The following is a 15,911-nucleotide window of genomic DNA, read 5'->3' as shown; positions in this document are numbered from 1 at the left end:
GAAGGTCAGGGCATTTAGCGGTTAATCCTAAAGTCTGTGAGCAAAGAAAGTAGCTATTATTGCAAATCTTGTATCACTTAAAGTAGCATTAAACGCTCAATTTTTTCACTAATTCAGATCAAACAAATATACATTGCCCAGCAAAACATTTTTCACATTTTGCCCACTTAGTTATCATGGTTCTGAACAGCTGGCTCCAACTCTCTCAGCTCTGCTTCCCTAAACTTCTTGTCCAGTACAAGATGAAAAGAGACAGCACCGTCTTCAGCAGCTGTCAATATACTAGCTTGGAAAAGGAAGGAAGAGGGGGGGAGCAGGAAGCAGGAGAGGTTGGCCTGTCTGTGCCTGTGTGTTTGTAGAGACACATACAGCTTACTAGAACACACAAGGGTGGCTCTTTAGGACCCTACAATGGAAGAAGCCACCATAAAACAGGATATAGGGAACCAGCTGATTCCATTGTAAGTGATATAAATCAGCATTTGAAATAGCTTAAAATCCTTTTGACTTTAATATAATTTTAATGACTTCTCTCTGTTCTTTTAAAGTGTATACTCTATGACTGAAATGGGAATAAGAAACTCAGTGGAACCTGAAAGTGCAAATGAGCTCAAGCAGATCTCTCTGTGCCTGTGATTCTCAGAGAAAGATCTGTGTTAAGTTAACTTTACACTCACTGGCCTGGGATCATTTTAAGTATGTCAGGAGAATCCAGTTGTGTATTACCAGGGAGACAGAGAAAAAAAAAAAGCAGAGTACAGGTAATGGCTGAACATAACCTACATTAAATCTATACAAATTAGGAGAGGGGTGTTCATCAACTACAGTATGTCCATGTCTTAACAAGATTTCAGATGCACAATGGAATCCTGAGGGGTTGAATAGAAATGACTATAAATGGCAATGCAAGAAGCTCTGGAATCTACCAGTGATTATGAAAGTTGCACAAATTCTTTACCTTATGGCTGGTACTAAAATGGCCCAATTACATGGATGAAAGCTTGCATTCAGAGTTGTTGCTGCCTGCTTTTGCCTGTTGTGGAGACAGGTAACCTCAGCCTGCTAACTATATGCTGGGTGATCAGTCTCCTCACCACACACCCAGTAATTCTAATTAGGCAGCTGTAATGCTGGGATGGGACCAGAAAGATCCTAGCTGTTAATGCTGAGTTTACTGCAACTCTCTCCACCTTGCTCTGCCTTGATCAGCGTAATGCAGTCTCTGCCTAGAAGCTGAGGCAACTGACAGTGGTGTTAGGTTTTAGTGGCGTAGAGATGCTGCCTGCCATGCTGTGCTTCTCTCTGCTCCCCTGAACTTTAATCCACTGATCAGTGTCCTGCAACTCCTGCCTCCTCTGAACATGGCCAGTCAAGTATAAGGCTTTAAAGGAGAACTATTGGGTTAAGGCTTTTCCCCATAGTTCTCCTTAGGGTAACGGGAGGATTCAAACTAGCATCCTCCCGTCACCCTAAGCTCAGTATACCGCGAGCTACAGCTCACGGTATACTGAGACGCCACAGTACACCGCGAGCTACTGCTCGCGGTATACTGAGACGCCGCAGCTGAAGCGGATCCCGACAATTATGTCTGGATCCGCCCAGCTGCGTGAATGACAGCTAGCTCTGCCTATCTAGAGGCAGAGCCAGCTGTACCCGCCCCCTCCCCCGTCCGATCAGCGCTGGCCGAACGGAGGGGGGAATCCAGCACCTACCCCGTCACGACAGAGAGCTGTGACAGGATCGAGAGGTGAGCAAACGCGGGTATGTGTTCGCTCACTTCTCGATCTACTGAGCCGACCTGTGACAGTCTCATTGTCACAGGTCGGCTAGAACTATGAGGTGAGTAAAAAACGGTCACCTCAAAGTTCTCCTTTTATGGAGAAGGCTTCCTGTCTGCCTGCTGTGCTTTTCTATGCTTCCCTTAACTATAATCCACTGATCAACATCCTGCAACTCCTGCCTAGGAGCTCTGAACATAGACAGCAAAGTATGATGATTCAGTGAAGCAGACTTCATGGCTTCAAGTGTATTTCCACTTTTGCACCCAAACTGGGATAACACCTGCTTTATATTTGTTACATGTTCCCAATCACACCGCATAACTCCTAAAAATGTAAGCTGTAGATTTTAATTTTTTTTAGGTTTTCAGCTAGTTCTAGGACTGTAAAATCCTGATTAGTTCTCACTGTCTGAGAGGATTGGGGGGAGATTAGTTTCTTATAACTAACCCTGTCTGTACTGTCCTGGCAGATTTAATTATCACTTGTAAACCAAATGAGCAGTACTGTCTGTCCTAACAGAATTAAAAGGAGAACTATGAGGAGAGTGATTTTCACTCACCTCATAGTTCTAGCCGACCTGGGACAATGAGACTGTCACAGGTCGGCTCAGTAGATCGGGAGGTGAGCGAACATATACCGGCGTTCGCTCACCTCTCGATCCTGTCACGGCTCTCTGCCGTGACAGGGGAGGGGCTGTATTCCCCCCTCCCCGCTCCGATCCGCCAGCGCTAGTTTGTGTCCTCCCGTTACCCTAAGGAGAACTATGGGGAAAAGACTTAACCCCATAGTTCTCCTTTAAAGCCCCGAAGACAATGTATGTTAATAAGGGGGATCTCAGGCTGTCCTAAGGCTTTCTATTAGGTCAGACAGTTTCCCATTATCCTGAAATTGAGAGAAAAGCTTGCAGAGGCCTGCAAAAGAGATATCTAAAAAGGTAGAAAATATTAAAAATATATATTTTTTTTAGACATGCTGTGTGAATAGCAACACAAAAATTAGTGGGGTTTTTGTCAATTTTGACTGCAAAAGTGGAAATACACTTTCAATCTTCTGATCACCACCTGCAGCAAATAGCTGTCTAGGAGCTCTAGACACTGACAGTAGTGAGAGAGGCTTCAGACTTTCAATCTGCCCTACTGTGCCCCTCTTTACTCTGCTTTCCTAAGCCTCGATCCTTGTTCAGTAATTCAGGCAGACAATGTTTCCAGGAGCACTGAAGATACAGCAGATGAGATCTTAGAGGCAGCAGTAAAACTTCAGTTTAACGAAAAAGTTTGTTTGTGCCGGCTCGGTTATGAAAAATATTATGTAAAATATAGAATTTACTATAAAGCAACAGGGAAGTGAGTGTGAATAGTCTACCTCTGGCACCATTACATTACTAGCTGATTTACTAGGAATGACAGGGGAGTTCTTTTCCTCCTGTCACTACCCGCAAACCCACTTAAAGTCCTGCTCACAGCACCACATCTACCTGCACCTGCCAATGCTGAGGAAACTAAGGAGCCTTGTGATGACGTTTTAGGGAATACACAGAATATCTCCTTATAGAAAGAGGTCATTTTAACATTCCTTCAACTGAATGCTCCACACATGGAAAGGGTGCAGTGGAGATAACGGAAAATTTAAATCATACTTACCGTAATTTTCTTTTCCTGGTTATACTCCATGGCAGCGCTGACAAACGGGTTTTAGATCCAATTACCCCTAGCTGACAGGAACCAAAAGGGTTAAACAAGGCATAACCCTCTCCATAAAAGCCCCTAGTCCTGCTGACTTCCCCTGTCTAGTAACAAGTTAAAAACTCCATAGGGTGGGAGCCCAGCGCTGCCATGGAGTATAACCAGGAAAAGAAAATTACGGTAAATATGATTACATTTTCAGTTTTCCTGGCCATATCCATGGCAGCGCTGACAAACGTGGATTACCCAAGCAGAAGGGTGGGAACAAAATCCATAGACAAACATCATTGAATGCCAAAAATAAACGTATTAGTCGACTCCATGTACTCCATTAGTCGACTCGTGGTCATTCACGGCAGCCCTGACGTCCAGTCGATAATGCCTAACAAAAGGTAGACTTAGATGCCCATGTTGCTACCCTGCAAATTTGACCCGCCGAAACTCCAGCTGCTGCTGCCCATGAGGACACGGCCCTTGTGGAGTGAGCCCTGATGCCTTCTGGTGGGGAGACTCCCGATGTTTGATAGGTGTTAATGATGGTGAAGCAGATCATCCGCGGCTCCTGTAGAGAAATCAGCTGCCAATTTCATATCGTGTATCCTATCCAGGACACTATGTCTACTCACTCTCTTCTTAATATCTTCTTCCAGATCTTCTATCCACAATTTAGAAGTTCTTGATACTGAAGATAAGGCCACCGCAGGCTGAAGGGGTCCATCGGATCCTTAAGGAAACCTGCGTTATCGACAGCCAAGGCGGTATGCTTTTCCAACCGTATTACTGCCGCATCTACCTTGGGAGCTGTATGCCAAGTATTGGAGTCTGCGTCACTGATAGGATAGAGGTGGGAGAATCTTCCCTTTGCACCCATTCTTCGTTCTGGCTTATCCCATTCCTCTTTCATGAGTTTCTTTGTGATGTTACTCACAGGAAAGGAAGATCTATTCCGTCTCTGCCCCGCAAAGTCTCTCATGGAAACAAAAATTGCCCTTCCCCAAGGGGACAGCTTTGCACGGGGCCGAGTTTTGGAGACTTCCCAGGGGAAGAGAGGCTTAACTCTCCTGAGGCCATACGAAATCAAGCAGTTGGTTAAGAAAGAAAACTTCTCAGTAATATACAAACAACCCTGCCCTAGGGGGGACAGGAACAAAAAAAGACTGGGGAAGTCAGCAGGAGGAGGGGCTTTTATGGAGAGGGTTATGCCTTGTTTAACCCTTTTGGTTCCTGTCAGCTAGGGGTAATTGGATCTAAAACCGGTTTGTCAGCGCTGCCATGGATATGGGCAGAAAATGTTTTGGGCATTGCCCATAGTTCAGTTTTAAAAACTGCCATAGACCTTTAAATAGGCAGGAACAAAACTCAAATGAAACAGATGGTAAATTTAAGTTTAACTAATTTGTCAGGGACAAATTATGTCTACAGAAGGCCACACCTACTTAGTTCCAGAAAATAATTTTTAAAAATCCCCAGAAAAGGGCCTTAAACTGTTGGCGGCCAGACCCCGTTTTGCGTTTTCTGCACAAATGAAGTCTAAAGATTACTTAAACCCTCCAGAAGCATATATTTCCTGAAAGAAGAGACCTTGTAGAATAAAATGGTGGCAGTTGAAATTGTTTATTTCACATGACATTAGTGCAAGGGTTTATAAAACTCAAGTTTTCATTAAAAAATACATTTAAATTAATTCCACCTATCGATAAACATCACAATTAGAAAAAGTCAAAGAAAAACTAGAGGATTTCAGTTTCGGAGTGCATGCAGTCCAAATGATGACTACAATTAAAGGTATTTGCAGGCAGTTTGTTGTGCCACCCTTGCATGACTCATGTAAGTTTCAAAGCTGACACTAGTTCAATTTAATGGAAAACAAGGACAGTGATAAAATCTTTCTTGTATTTAAACTGTTATATGTCAATTTGTTCGAAGAAGTGAATTAATTCATAAAATACTAACCATCAAACTCCGGAAAGTAATCTACAAGATGAGAGTACACGATCTTGTCTTCAAGAAGGTCCTTCTTATTGAGAAATAGGATTACAGAAGAATTCTGGAACCAGGGGTACGTGATAATCGTCCTGAAAAGAGCCTTGCTCTCCTCCATTCGGTTCTACAGAGAAAACACCACAAATATAACTACAATGAAGTTCTTCTATGTGAGCAGTGATCCTAGATGAATAAGATGCAGTAAGAAGAAAGGAAGAAATGGTTCTATTTTTGTTATTATCAGACTAATGAACAAGGTCAAGCAGTGCAACATGGTAAGCTTTAGAAGAGGAAACGCCAAAACCAGCGAAGGTTGTATGCAAATATCCCTCACAGCAGTCACAGGGGTGTGGAAATGTAAAAAAAAAACAACTTCTCCAAGGGCTAAAGCGGGGGCTAAATCTACTTGTCCTTCATGACAATCTACTTGTCCCAATACAAAAAAATAGGTTTTAATCAAAACTAAGGATGCACCAATACCGGTTTTTCGGTATCGAGTACCGATTTTTTGCTTTCGGATCTCACCGACACCGAATACTAATACTGGTGCTTCCGCTGGCATGGAGCAGGCTTCCCTGGTAAACCCGCCGGGCAGCGGGTAATGACATCCCGCCCAGGTTCCTGATTGCCACGGAAGCCGGCTCCATGTTGTTTGGCCTGCTTGATTGTGATTGGCCGGGAAACGTGCTTCCCGGTCAATCAGGTCATTACTCGCCACCCGGCTTCCTGATTGACCGGGAAACTGGCTCGATGCTGATTGGCCAGGAAGCCGGCTTTCCAGCCAATCAGCAAGGAGCCGGCTTCCCGGCCAATCAGAAAACCAGGAGGCGGGTCATTACCTGCCGCACGGCTTCCTGATTGTACGGGAAGCTGGCTCCATGTTGCCCTACGGCGCTGCCAGTGAGAGGAAATTTTCAACTGGCCGTAAGTTCCAATATCGGGGAAGGTATTGGAGTATTTGGGTGAGTACGAGTACTTGCCCAAATACCCTATCGCACTGATACTAGTATCGGTGCACCCCTAATCAAAACATATTTGACTGTGCTAAATAGCGCTTCTCACTGGTCAGCGCAGTCATCTGACCACGTTGACCAATTAGTGCTTGCAATTTGCGAGTGAAATTCAAAATGCATAGGGGAGGACTGCGCTGGACAGCAGTACGGGGGACAGATAGTACACCCATACTGGCGAAGGGGAGGGATTGTTCGCCGAAAGCTAAGTATAGCCAGGGGGGGTGGCGGTTTGGGAGAGACGGGACCAGATTTCATCTGGTAATTTTTATTTTTCCATATTACCTGGGAAAATGAACTTACCCTTTAGGCCTGGTTCACACCTGGGCGTTTTATAGTGCTGATCGACGCGCTGCAAAACGCCCAGCAAGTGAAATTCCATTATTTCCTATGGGCATGGTTCCCACCAGGGCGTATTTCAGCGTGTAGGAACGCGCTGAAAAACGCCCTACGCCCAAAGAAATACAGGAGCTTCGTTGGGATGTATTTTCCGCTCGTATCCATTAGGATACAGCTGGATAGCCCTCGTAAACGTGCTTTTGTCACATGTTTCATTGACCACAAATCGCGCTACTGCGCAGCCCGAAACGCGCGTCGAACACGCATATTACGAACACCCAAGTGTGAACCCAGCCTTAATGCACATTGTGTGTGTGTAAGAGAATTCTGGCTACCACCATGGAATGGCGGCTGCAATATCAAAGCTGGGGGTGCGGGCAGAAACGATCGCCGCTGCTCAAATACAAGTGGTCTGATCAGACCACTTGTAGTAAACAAACGGCGGCAGCTCCACAATGTACATTCAGCTCTGCTTGAGGCATAGGGCGATAGGAATTCCACACCCCCGAGTCATAGTGGGAAAATGTCAAACACCTGGCATGGAAATCATAAGGGAAAAAAAAAATATAGGATTTTTGACTTTTCAGTAAAATCCATTTTTGGGAGTACAGTACACAAGCAGATTCAAAGATGACTGGGGTAATATGCAGATATTATCAGGTGATTGGATACTGTGAGGGCCCGCATATAACCCCTCCCACTGCAAGAAATCTTCATTATATTAGCACGCAATAGAGGACATAGGGGGTAGGGTCCTATGTCCTTGTACTGTACTCCAAGAAATGGTGTACCACTTTGTTTTGGATCTGTCTGGCACCCCGCCCAGCTCACTGATGTCACTAGTTGCCAGGAGCTGCGTGGGACACCAGATAGTGTCCCGCTCAGCTCCTGGCAACCCGTGACATCAGTGAGCTGGGCCGGACGCTGGCCAGAGCATCACACGTAGCTACACAGCAGTGGAAAGGGTTTTTGTTTTAATCCAACCCATTCTGGTAAGGTATGACAGATTAGAGCAACAGCCAACACAGAGCACAGGACAAAAGCTTCCAGGAGGGAACTGGGATTAAATAGGGGATTCCAGTTGCTGGTCAGTGTGATCCTTATTACCCAAGAGCCCATCCTCTGCTGGTCTAAGGAGAACAGTTCCAAAACAGGGTTCAGGGACCCTTCACAGTGCTTCCAGTCCGCACACAGAGGAACACTTCAAATAGAATGTATAGTGTAAAGGTCTTCATAACTGTAGGGGCTCTGGAAGACCCAAGATTGGAGATATAAGGTTGTTCCCCCAACCACAACGTAGTGCATTCTGCATTAATAAGGGCTGAAACAACTTCTTGTAGGTCTGAGGTGATGAAGGCGACCAGCAGGAGAAACTAGCCTCGTCAGAGAAGGACTATGGGGACTTTGAGTCTGAGATGGTTACTGCGACCAGGGGCCCTGCTTGTTCTTAGGCCTCTGGGATATCAGTTATTGATCTTTATCAAGACGTCTTATCAAAGTCTTGTGTGACTGCAGTAAAGTCCCCTGACAACACGTTAGGGGACTCGGCTGCAACTAAAGCAAGATTCTAATGAGGTAGACCTTTTATACATAGGGTCACTGGGTTCACTAACGAAATTTCGTATTTCGTACGAATCCGAATCGAGTTCAGTTACGAAATACGAAATAACGGATATTCCGAAACGAAACAGAACAAATTTTTTGACGGCACACAAGTCTACTGGGTTCCAGAATTCAGATGTCTGTGCCCTTGGATGGTACACAGTAAACATCCCTGGACCATTAAGAGTGGGGGCTGGGGGTCTCCTGTAGCAGCGGGCCTGTCCCCTCCTCAACTACATGCAGACATGTTGCGACTGGGTGGCAGTAATGCAACTAGGCTCATCTTGGCACTCTCCACAAAGCAGGAGCAGGAGCAGGATGATGCTTCATCTACTCCAAGGGCCTGTTCACATGATATCAGGTCCTGATCTGCGGTGCTACTGATGCAGTGCGTTTTGGCCGCGTTTATGATGCGTTCCAGGTATAAAAAACTTATTTTTTTTTTGCTGGAGTGGGGAATCGGTATGTTAGCTGCAGTGCAGTGCGTTTTTGACGTGTTTTGTGTTTCCGGTCCCTGACCGTACAAAATGTGACATGCATTATTTTTCTGTCGTAACCTGAACGGACTGCGCACGTGAGAACTGTAGCCCATAAAACACATTAGGATGCATTTTTAGTGCAGGAGCGTACGGATCAGGTCAGCACAGAAAATGGGCGTCGTCGTGTAAATGGCAGGAATGAGATTGTGTAACGCAGGTGAGACACTACAACCAGCAGATTTTGTCAGTGCTCAGGGTTAACCCCTCCTGTGGAGAAACCAACAATATTAAGACAATTCAAAAGATACCCAAATGGTGCAAATAGCAAGGTCGATTAGCCTACTCAACAAAGTGAGCCTTTTTTTAAAAAGATACTGTTTATTGAGTCTTTTTCTTTTTTTCCGTGTCAGACACATACAAAATACATCTATACCATACAGTCAACACATACAACAACCGGGTCAACATAACCAGGGCAAATGATGCGATACACACATACATTTCACGATTTACAAGGTTACATAATCCAGTACATGGGAGCTAACCTCCAAAACACAGGCAGCATACAGTGTGGGAAATTGGACGTAGCCACTTGTAATCAATTGAGTATGAAACACTTCCAGGAGTACAAAAAAGGCCATTAGTCTAAAAGATGATCATGTCTTTAGAACCTCACCTCATACCCACAGTAGTGGTAAATGAGGACAGCCACAGATCCCAGATGCGAGCAAAACGCATTGGGTTGCCCCGCTGCTCATATGTAAGTTTATAGAGGGGCAATGCCTGATTGACCAATCTTTTCCAGTCACTCAGGGACGGAACTTTCGGGCTACCCCAGACCAGGAGAATGTTCTTCCTGGCGTAAAATAAAAGGAGGCGGAGTAGTGTCTGAGCACTCAAGGCCAATGGCAATTCGCCAGACCGAGGAGGCAGAACGCAGGATTGCAGATATTGGGGAAACTCAGGCTATCCTCCAGGAAGGAAGTAACCTCCGACCAGAAGGTCCTTATGATAGGGCATGACCAACAAAGTGAGCCTTTAGATACAGGGTAAGAACTGAGGGAATGTCAACAGCTACAGCTATGTACCTGTAAAGCATTCCTAGGCTAACCTTTACCAGTACTTGATACCTGGAAATTACAACAAGCAGAGCCCAGTGCCTGAAGGGCACTTCCAAGCTAACGCTGCAACATCCAGTCTAGCGGGGTCTGGGCATGAGACTACAATGCTAAACTGAGGAAAGTACAATCTGGATTGCTGCCATGTAAAGATCAACTCGAGCAGCAGTGTGGCAAGGGATCTTGAACCACATCAATTTAATGGAGAAATTGAAGAAATGTTAGGGAAAAACTGGTTAAACTTTTCTCAGCAGAGCTGAAAAAAGATGTCCATCCTTCTAAGACACTAGACAAAACCTGGAGGCATGGTATGTAGAGGAGGGGTTGTCCTGGGTCCTATGGTTTTTTTGTTTACCACTGTCCTCCTGTAAGCAGCAGTAAAACCCAACAGTATCTAATTCCTGCACCCCATAATGGTCGAGAAAGGAAAATAGAGTTAGGGTTTACATACACTTTAAATTAATTTGAGAGGTAAAAATTCAGGATACTCACCTCATTATCAGACTCCACAAGAACCTGGTCATATTCACTAAGGGCAACAAGGAACATTATGGATGTAACGTTCTCAAAGCAGTGTATCCACTTCCTCCGCTCAGATCTTTGACCTCCCACATCAACCATTCTGTTAAAGAGATCAGGTGATAAAAATAAGAGCCATGGCTTTAGGCATGTTTTCCCTGCAGGGCATGACCTAAATGGCATATACTGTTTAACGTAAAAATGTAATATACAATAAAAAAGCTATTAGATTACATTACTGGATCTAGAAGGTCAACATATTCAACTGTCACCTTATCAGATAAGAATGCTGCACCAACACTGCACACAATAGAAAAGCACCCATAAGTCATATAAATGCATTTGATCACAGTAAGCAATGGCACATAAATATAATTCTTGTTTCATATTTAATAAAACTTTGAAAAGGCTCAGGGTCCTGAGGCAGATTTACTAAAAGGTAGGCTTGTATGTAAAGAGGTATATGCCCCGTCTGCTTAAGTGAGCATTTCAGGGACCGAAAAATCTTGCATCCTGAAACATCTACAACCAAAAAACAGCTGCTGTGGTACTTATTATTAGGACTGCTACAAAAATCAATATGTCCACCCATTTAAAACACAAAAATTGTAAAACTTTTTTTTCGCTAAGGAAAGAAAAAAGGGAATAAAAATGAGTGTAGTGCACTGCCAATAAATGCAGCCCAATACTAGCATAGTGGTAGTTGTAATGAATTAAGAGGGGTCTTGCTGTTTAAATATTTTGCAAAATATGCCCTTAAATGCTTTTAAGAGTGAACCCCCCCCCCAAAAAAAAAAAACGTCCGCTCTGCCCTCTCTTCTCTACAAATATAATATTGTAGGAAGCTACATGTGCAAGGGTGAAGATAGAGAATTTCTATAGAAAAAAAATCTAAAGAGGTATGACATTTTATTACATGAATTTCTGAAAAGGCCAGGGGAAGAGGGTTAGGGTGTTTATTTCAATCAAGTCCCTTAAAATAGAAAAGTGAAGCTTTGCTAAGTTACAGGAAACATGTATTTAATAATGTTACATCAACCAAAGCTGTACTATACAAATCTACCTTTTTGTCTGCATTTCCTACTAAAAAATAGCAAAGCACTTCCTGGTATGCAAGTGTGCCTAAGAACTCCTGAGCCTACAGCCTCAAAGCTGTATATCTGCAGTGTAATATTAGGGGCCATTCATACCAATGCTGTGAGTTGATTGCACGGTTCCTTGTGACTAACGCACAGTATCACACACAGAGACAGAGTGGAGTACAAGGCTTGGCAAGTTAGTAATGCAGGAAAGATCAAATTGTAGGGTCACCACATGCAATGCAGTGACTAACTCTTTGCCCTCTTGTCTATATTTTTTTGGGCACAACTTCCAAAGTTCAATTCCACTAAAGAGTTCAGAACACACAAACAACGAACTTTATAAAGAAAAACAAAATAGCACGTGATGTAGCATTTACCTAAAGATGATGTTTTCCAGGTCAAAGGGGTACTCTATGATACCAGTCGTTGGCACTCTGACACGCAATACATCTTGCTGTGTGGGCAGGTAACCAGGCTTCGAAATACGATCCACGTCGGTCAAGTAACTGGAGAGCAGAAAAAGACAAATTAAAAAAAGGAAGATCTACAACAGTAAATAAGAAGAGCATGAAAGTTTCTTCTGACAAAAAAACAAAATTTACTCATATGAGTAAAGAAAAAAACCCACCATATTTAATCCAGATATCTAGTCATTTCAACACCTTAAAAAGTCTAACTTTAGCCAAAACTAGGAGGTGCACAGAAATAAAAAAATGTCAGGTGGAAACCAAAAATGTTAAAAAAATGTTATATTCTATTTAGTATTTATTTTTATTAAATATTTTTATTTTTTAACTTTACTGCTGGGGGCTTTGGTAAAATATCAGGGGCCTAAACAGACCCCTGATAATCTCTTTTTTGATGCTGGCGACGTACACTGTACGTCGTCAGTCACGAAGGGGTTAAAAGGGAAATGAGGACACAAGAGTTCTTAATCTTTTTTTCTGCATCCCGTTATACATGAACAGGAATCCTCTATACTGAGTGTTCCTGTTCATTCATAACTTGTGGATATAGTACGAGTTACTATGTACACAATTATGAATGAATAGGAAGTGATGTAGATCACTTCCTATTTATTCATAACTGGATATAGTAACTCATACTATGTCCAGTTATTTACAAGCAGTCAGCGATCACTGAACGCTGACTGCTCTCCATCCTGACTCGCTGTCACAGGAGGGTGCGGGGAGGAGAGCTCGGTCTATTTTGACAGCTGACTCCTCCCCCTGCCAGCTCAGGCTCTTGTGACAGCACACGGTTGTCTCCGCCCCCCACAGGTCAGTCAGGGGAGGCAGAGGGGGGTGGTGCGGGAGGAGAGCCTGGCTTCCTGTGACACGCTCACAGCGCTCTTCTCCCCCACACCACTCGGCCTCCTCTGCCAGTTTCTTCCCCCCCTGCTGGACACTGCACTGTGTCAGAGGGGACACAGAGCAGCACCCAGCAGGGAGGAGAGAAACTAGGCATGAACCGCAATTTTGGCCGAAAGATGTCATTTTCGCCAATATGTTTCAGCAGATGAAATTTCGGTGCATTCCTAGCCAAAACTATTTTGTCTTAGATACAATGAGGGAGGGCTAGAGCCTCTTTTCGCAATAAAAACCTATCTGTTTCTTGGAGTCCATTGAGGAACACAGCAACTCAGATACTGTCAATTTATACTGCCAACTCCTCGACCCAGCATGCCTCAGTTTATAAAACCTAGTTGCAACACTGATGGAGCTGAGAATAAGCTAAACCCATTAGCATTATATAGTCTTTCCAATACTTTAGAAAATTCCAACTTTAGCCAAAACTATTTTGCTGTTCTTGACAGAGGATACCTGCAACAGGGGACTAGTTTGTTCTGCCTGCAGACAGACAAGGAAGACATAGGGCCCTCCTTTGACATCATTCACCTGCAACACAACATCTGAGGTGCACTTGAGAACCTTATCCCCATGTCCAGAAGCTAGCAGCTGGAAGAACTGATCTCCAGGGGAATGTTTTGAAGGAGATTAGTGTAGCCAAGACTAAATACACATTCTATCAACCACAACTGGAACTGGACCACCTTTCCTGAAGTGAGGACTCCCGTTTCTTCAAGAAGGTGTACACACAGCAGTACCTAGATAGTGTCCCACAGTGTCTGAGCGAAAGACACAACCAGAGAGGAATCCCACTATTTTGCAGGAACCACCTTTTTTGGGATACCAGAATGCAGCCTCTGTGTCCAAGATTCTACAATAAAAAGGAGCCCCCATGGAATGACATGGAAAGTGGATGAAAACATGCTGTTGACCCTTTCATCAAGAAATTAAGCTGGCTAGATCTTACAAGCATTAAACATGTCGGGAAAGTGTTGTCCCCTAAGGCCCCCAAAATGTGCTCTCATCCCAGGGGGCTGCCTCATTGTCCCACAATGGGGATAACAGAAAAAAGTACTAGATCAGATTCTTCCTAGAGCAATGATGTTTGTATCAGGCGTGTCAGATTTAAACGTGGGGCCATAGCCCTATTAGGGTGAAGAGCAACTGAAGCAATACCCAGCCGACCTGATAGCTTAGGAAGCCCCCCTAGAGAGGGATAACACTGAGGGGTACACCAGGTTTCAATAATTACCTTATGTGCCTTAAGGAAAGTAAATTACAAGTAAAGAGTGGTGTCCAGGATAGGACACAGCTAAAGCTGACACAAGGACTAGAGCAAGGGTAGGTATACCAGGGCCCTCCAGCTGTAGTGAAACTACAAATCCCATTAGGCATTGCAAGACTGACCGCCACATGCATGTCTCTAGCAGATGCATGATGGGATTGTAATTTTTACACAGCTGGAGTTTGCCTACCCCTAGACTAGCACAAGGTGGTCTGGGATAAGGAGACCCTCAGGGGGTAGGAGAAGGTCTGTTCATCTGTACGATGGCACAGGAAAGAAGAGCAAGCAACTGAAGAGAGTAAGAAGGGCAAGAAATTAGCATGCAAGGCCTGTAAAGGCACTCTCCACCTGAATGCCTAAAGGGCAAACTACCCAAGGACCCGCCATGATTAGCAACTATCCCCCCACTTTTCCTAGTGCACCTTCATACTGAAAGACTCTTTGAAGGGCTTAGGAGGTCTTAGGTGGGCCATCTGAGAATCAAGCTTAGCAAGCCAGGATGGTCTCACTCCAAAAGCAGATGGGGAGAATGCTGGAAATCAACCTTACCTTTTATTGTGCTTTTACCCTAAGGCAGATGCATGCTCTGGCATCCTGCAATATCCTTGATGATGTTGTCAAGGGTAGGATCGAAGAGGGGGCATCTGTCAAAGACCAAGTAAGCCAGGTGCTCCGTGGATATAGCATCCGCATCCCAGCAGTTCACCCAAAGTGCTCTGTGCATCTGTATGGACATCAGACCCATATGGGACACAAGTTTAGATGCTTCTAACAAGACATCACAACTGAAGTGTAAGGCTCCAGACATCTGATCCATACGCTATCTACTCCTGCAGTGGGGAGTGCTTTTTTGGTGGATCTAACCCAATCGGCAATGGCTTGGCAGAATAGCGTCACAGTAACACAGGGCAGAGGGAAGAACCTGTCAGAAAGAACTGGGATTTAAGGAGGAATTCCAGCTGCTGGTCAGAGCAATCCTTAAAAGGTAAGCAAGCCCTATACTAGTCTAGTGGTGTTTTTTTAAATTTTTGCTTGGATCTGGCACAACATCCGAATATACTATATTATTGCTATAATTCAGCAGGCCCTGTAAATAGTGAAAATTTTAGATTAGAACCCAGGTATAGGCATATTAAGTGGTCTGACATTGGCAAAGATGCACTGTTTCAGCAATAGCCATTGTAGAGCACTTATTGTTCTAAAAGCTCATAGGAGCTTGGAACAAGGACAGATTCAGACACTAGTTAAAAAGAAAAGCAATGAAAACAGCAGTGAAAACATTGTTGGGAAGTAACCTCCCTTGCTTGTTCTACTGAAAATGCATTTTCTCTCGTTCATTGGGGGACGGGGAAATAGATACTAAGAGCACTTCAGCTAGTTTTGAGGGTGAAGCACAAATAAAACCCACAGAAATGTATGAGCTACTTTTCTGTGGCAATAGTCCAGCAGATAAAAAGAAGTATACTGCAACTGTGTCAACTAATGTGGTCATCTGAAACCGGCTTGCAATGCGTGACAAAGTGGTATTGTTAAGCAAAAATGTCCTACCCTGACTGACTGGTTCTAAGACAATACTTGAAAATTTGTATAGCCTGTATAAAAACAAGCTGAACCATGTTACATGTAACTGTATTGTATAGTTTCCTTCATTGCTTCTGACACACAATTTATTTGTTGTAAAG

The 15,911-nt window shown here is 44.0% G+C and overlaps 1 protein-coding gene across 2 annotated transcripts in view; it reads right to left on the bottom strand.

Annotated features, from left to right (window-relative positions):
• The window catches only part of GNA11 (G protein subunit alpha 11), a 40,467-nt gene that overhangs the window by 2,564 nt on the left and 21,992 nt on the right, over positions 1-15,911 (bottom strand). For both annotated transcript variants that reach the window (XM_018561683.1, XM_018561682.1), the window contains exons 5-7: positions 11,973-12,101; positions 10,487-10,616; positions 5,417-5,570 (exon numbers count right to left, since the gene is read on the bottom strand). In XM_018561683.1, coding sequence (XP_018417185.1) covers positions 5,417-5,570; positions 10,487-10,616; positions 11,973-12,101 — 413 coding nt within the window. The remainder of the gene's footprint in view (positions 1-5,416; positions 5,571-10,486; positions 10,617-11,972; positions 12,102-15,911) is intronic.

The sequence above is a fragment of the Nanorana parkeri genome, unplaced genomic scaffold (genome assembly GCF_000935625.1).
Source record: "Nanorana parkeri isolate BGI_ZX_2015 unplaced genomic scaffold, ASM93562v1 scaffold537, whole genome shotgun sequence".
Classification (NCBI taxonomy): Eukaryota; Metazoa; Chordata; class Amphibia; order Anura; family Dicroglossidae; genus Nanorana; species Nanorana parkeri.
Note: the sequence above shows the minus strand (reverse complement) of the source record. Positions and strands in the feature narration are given on the sequence as shown.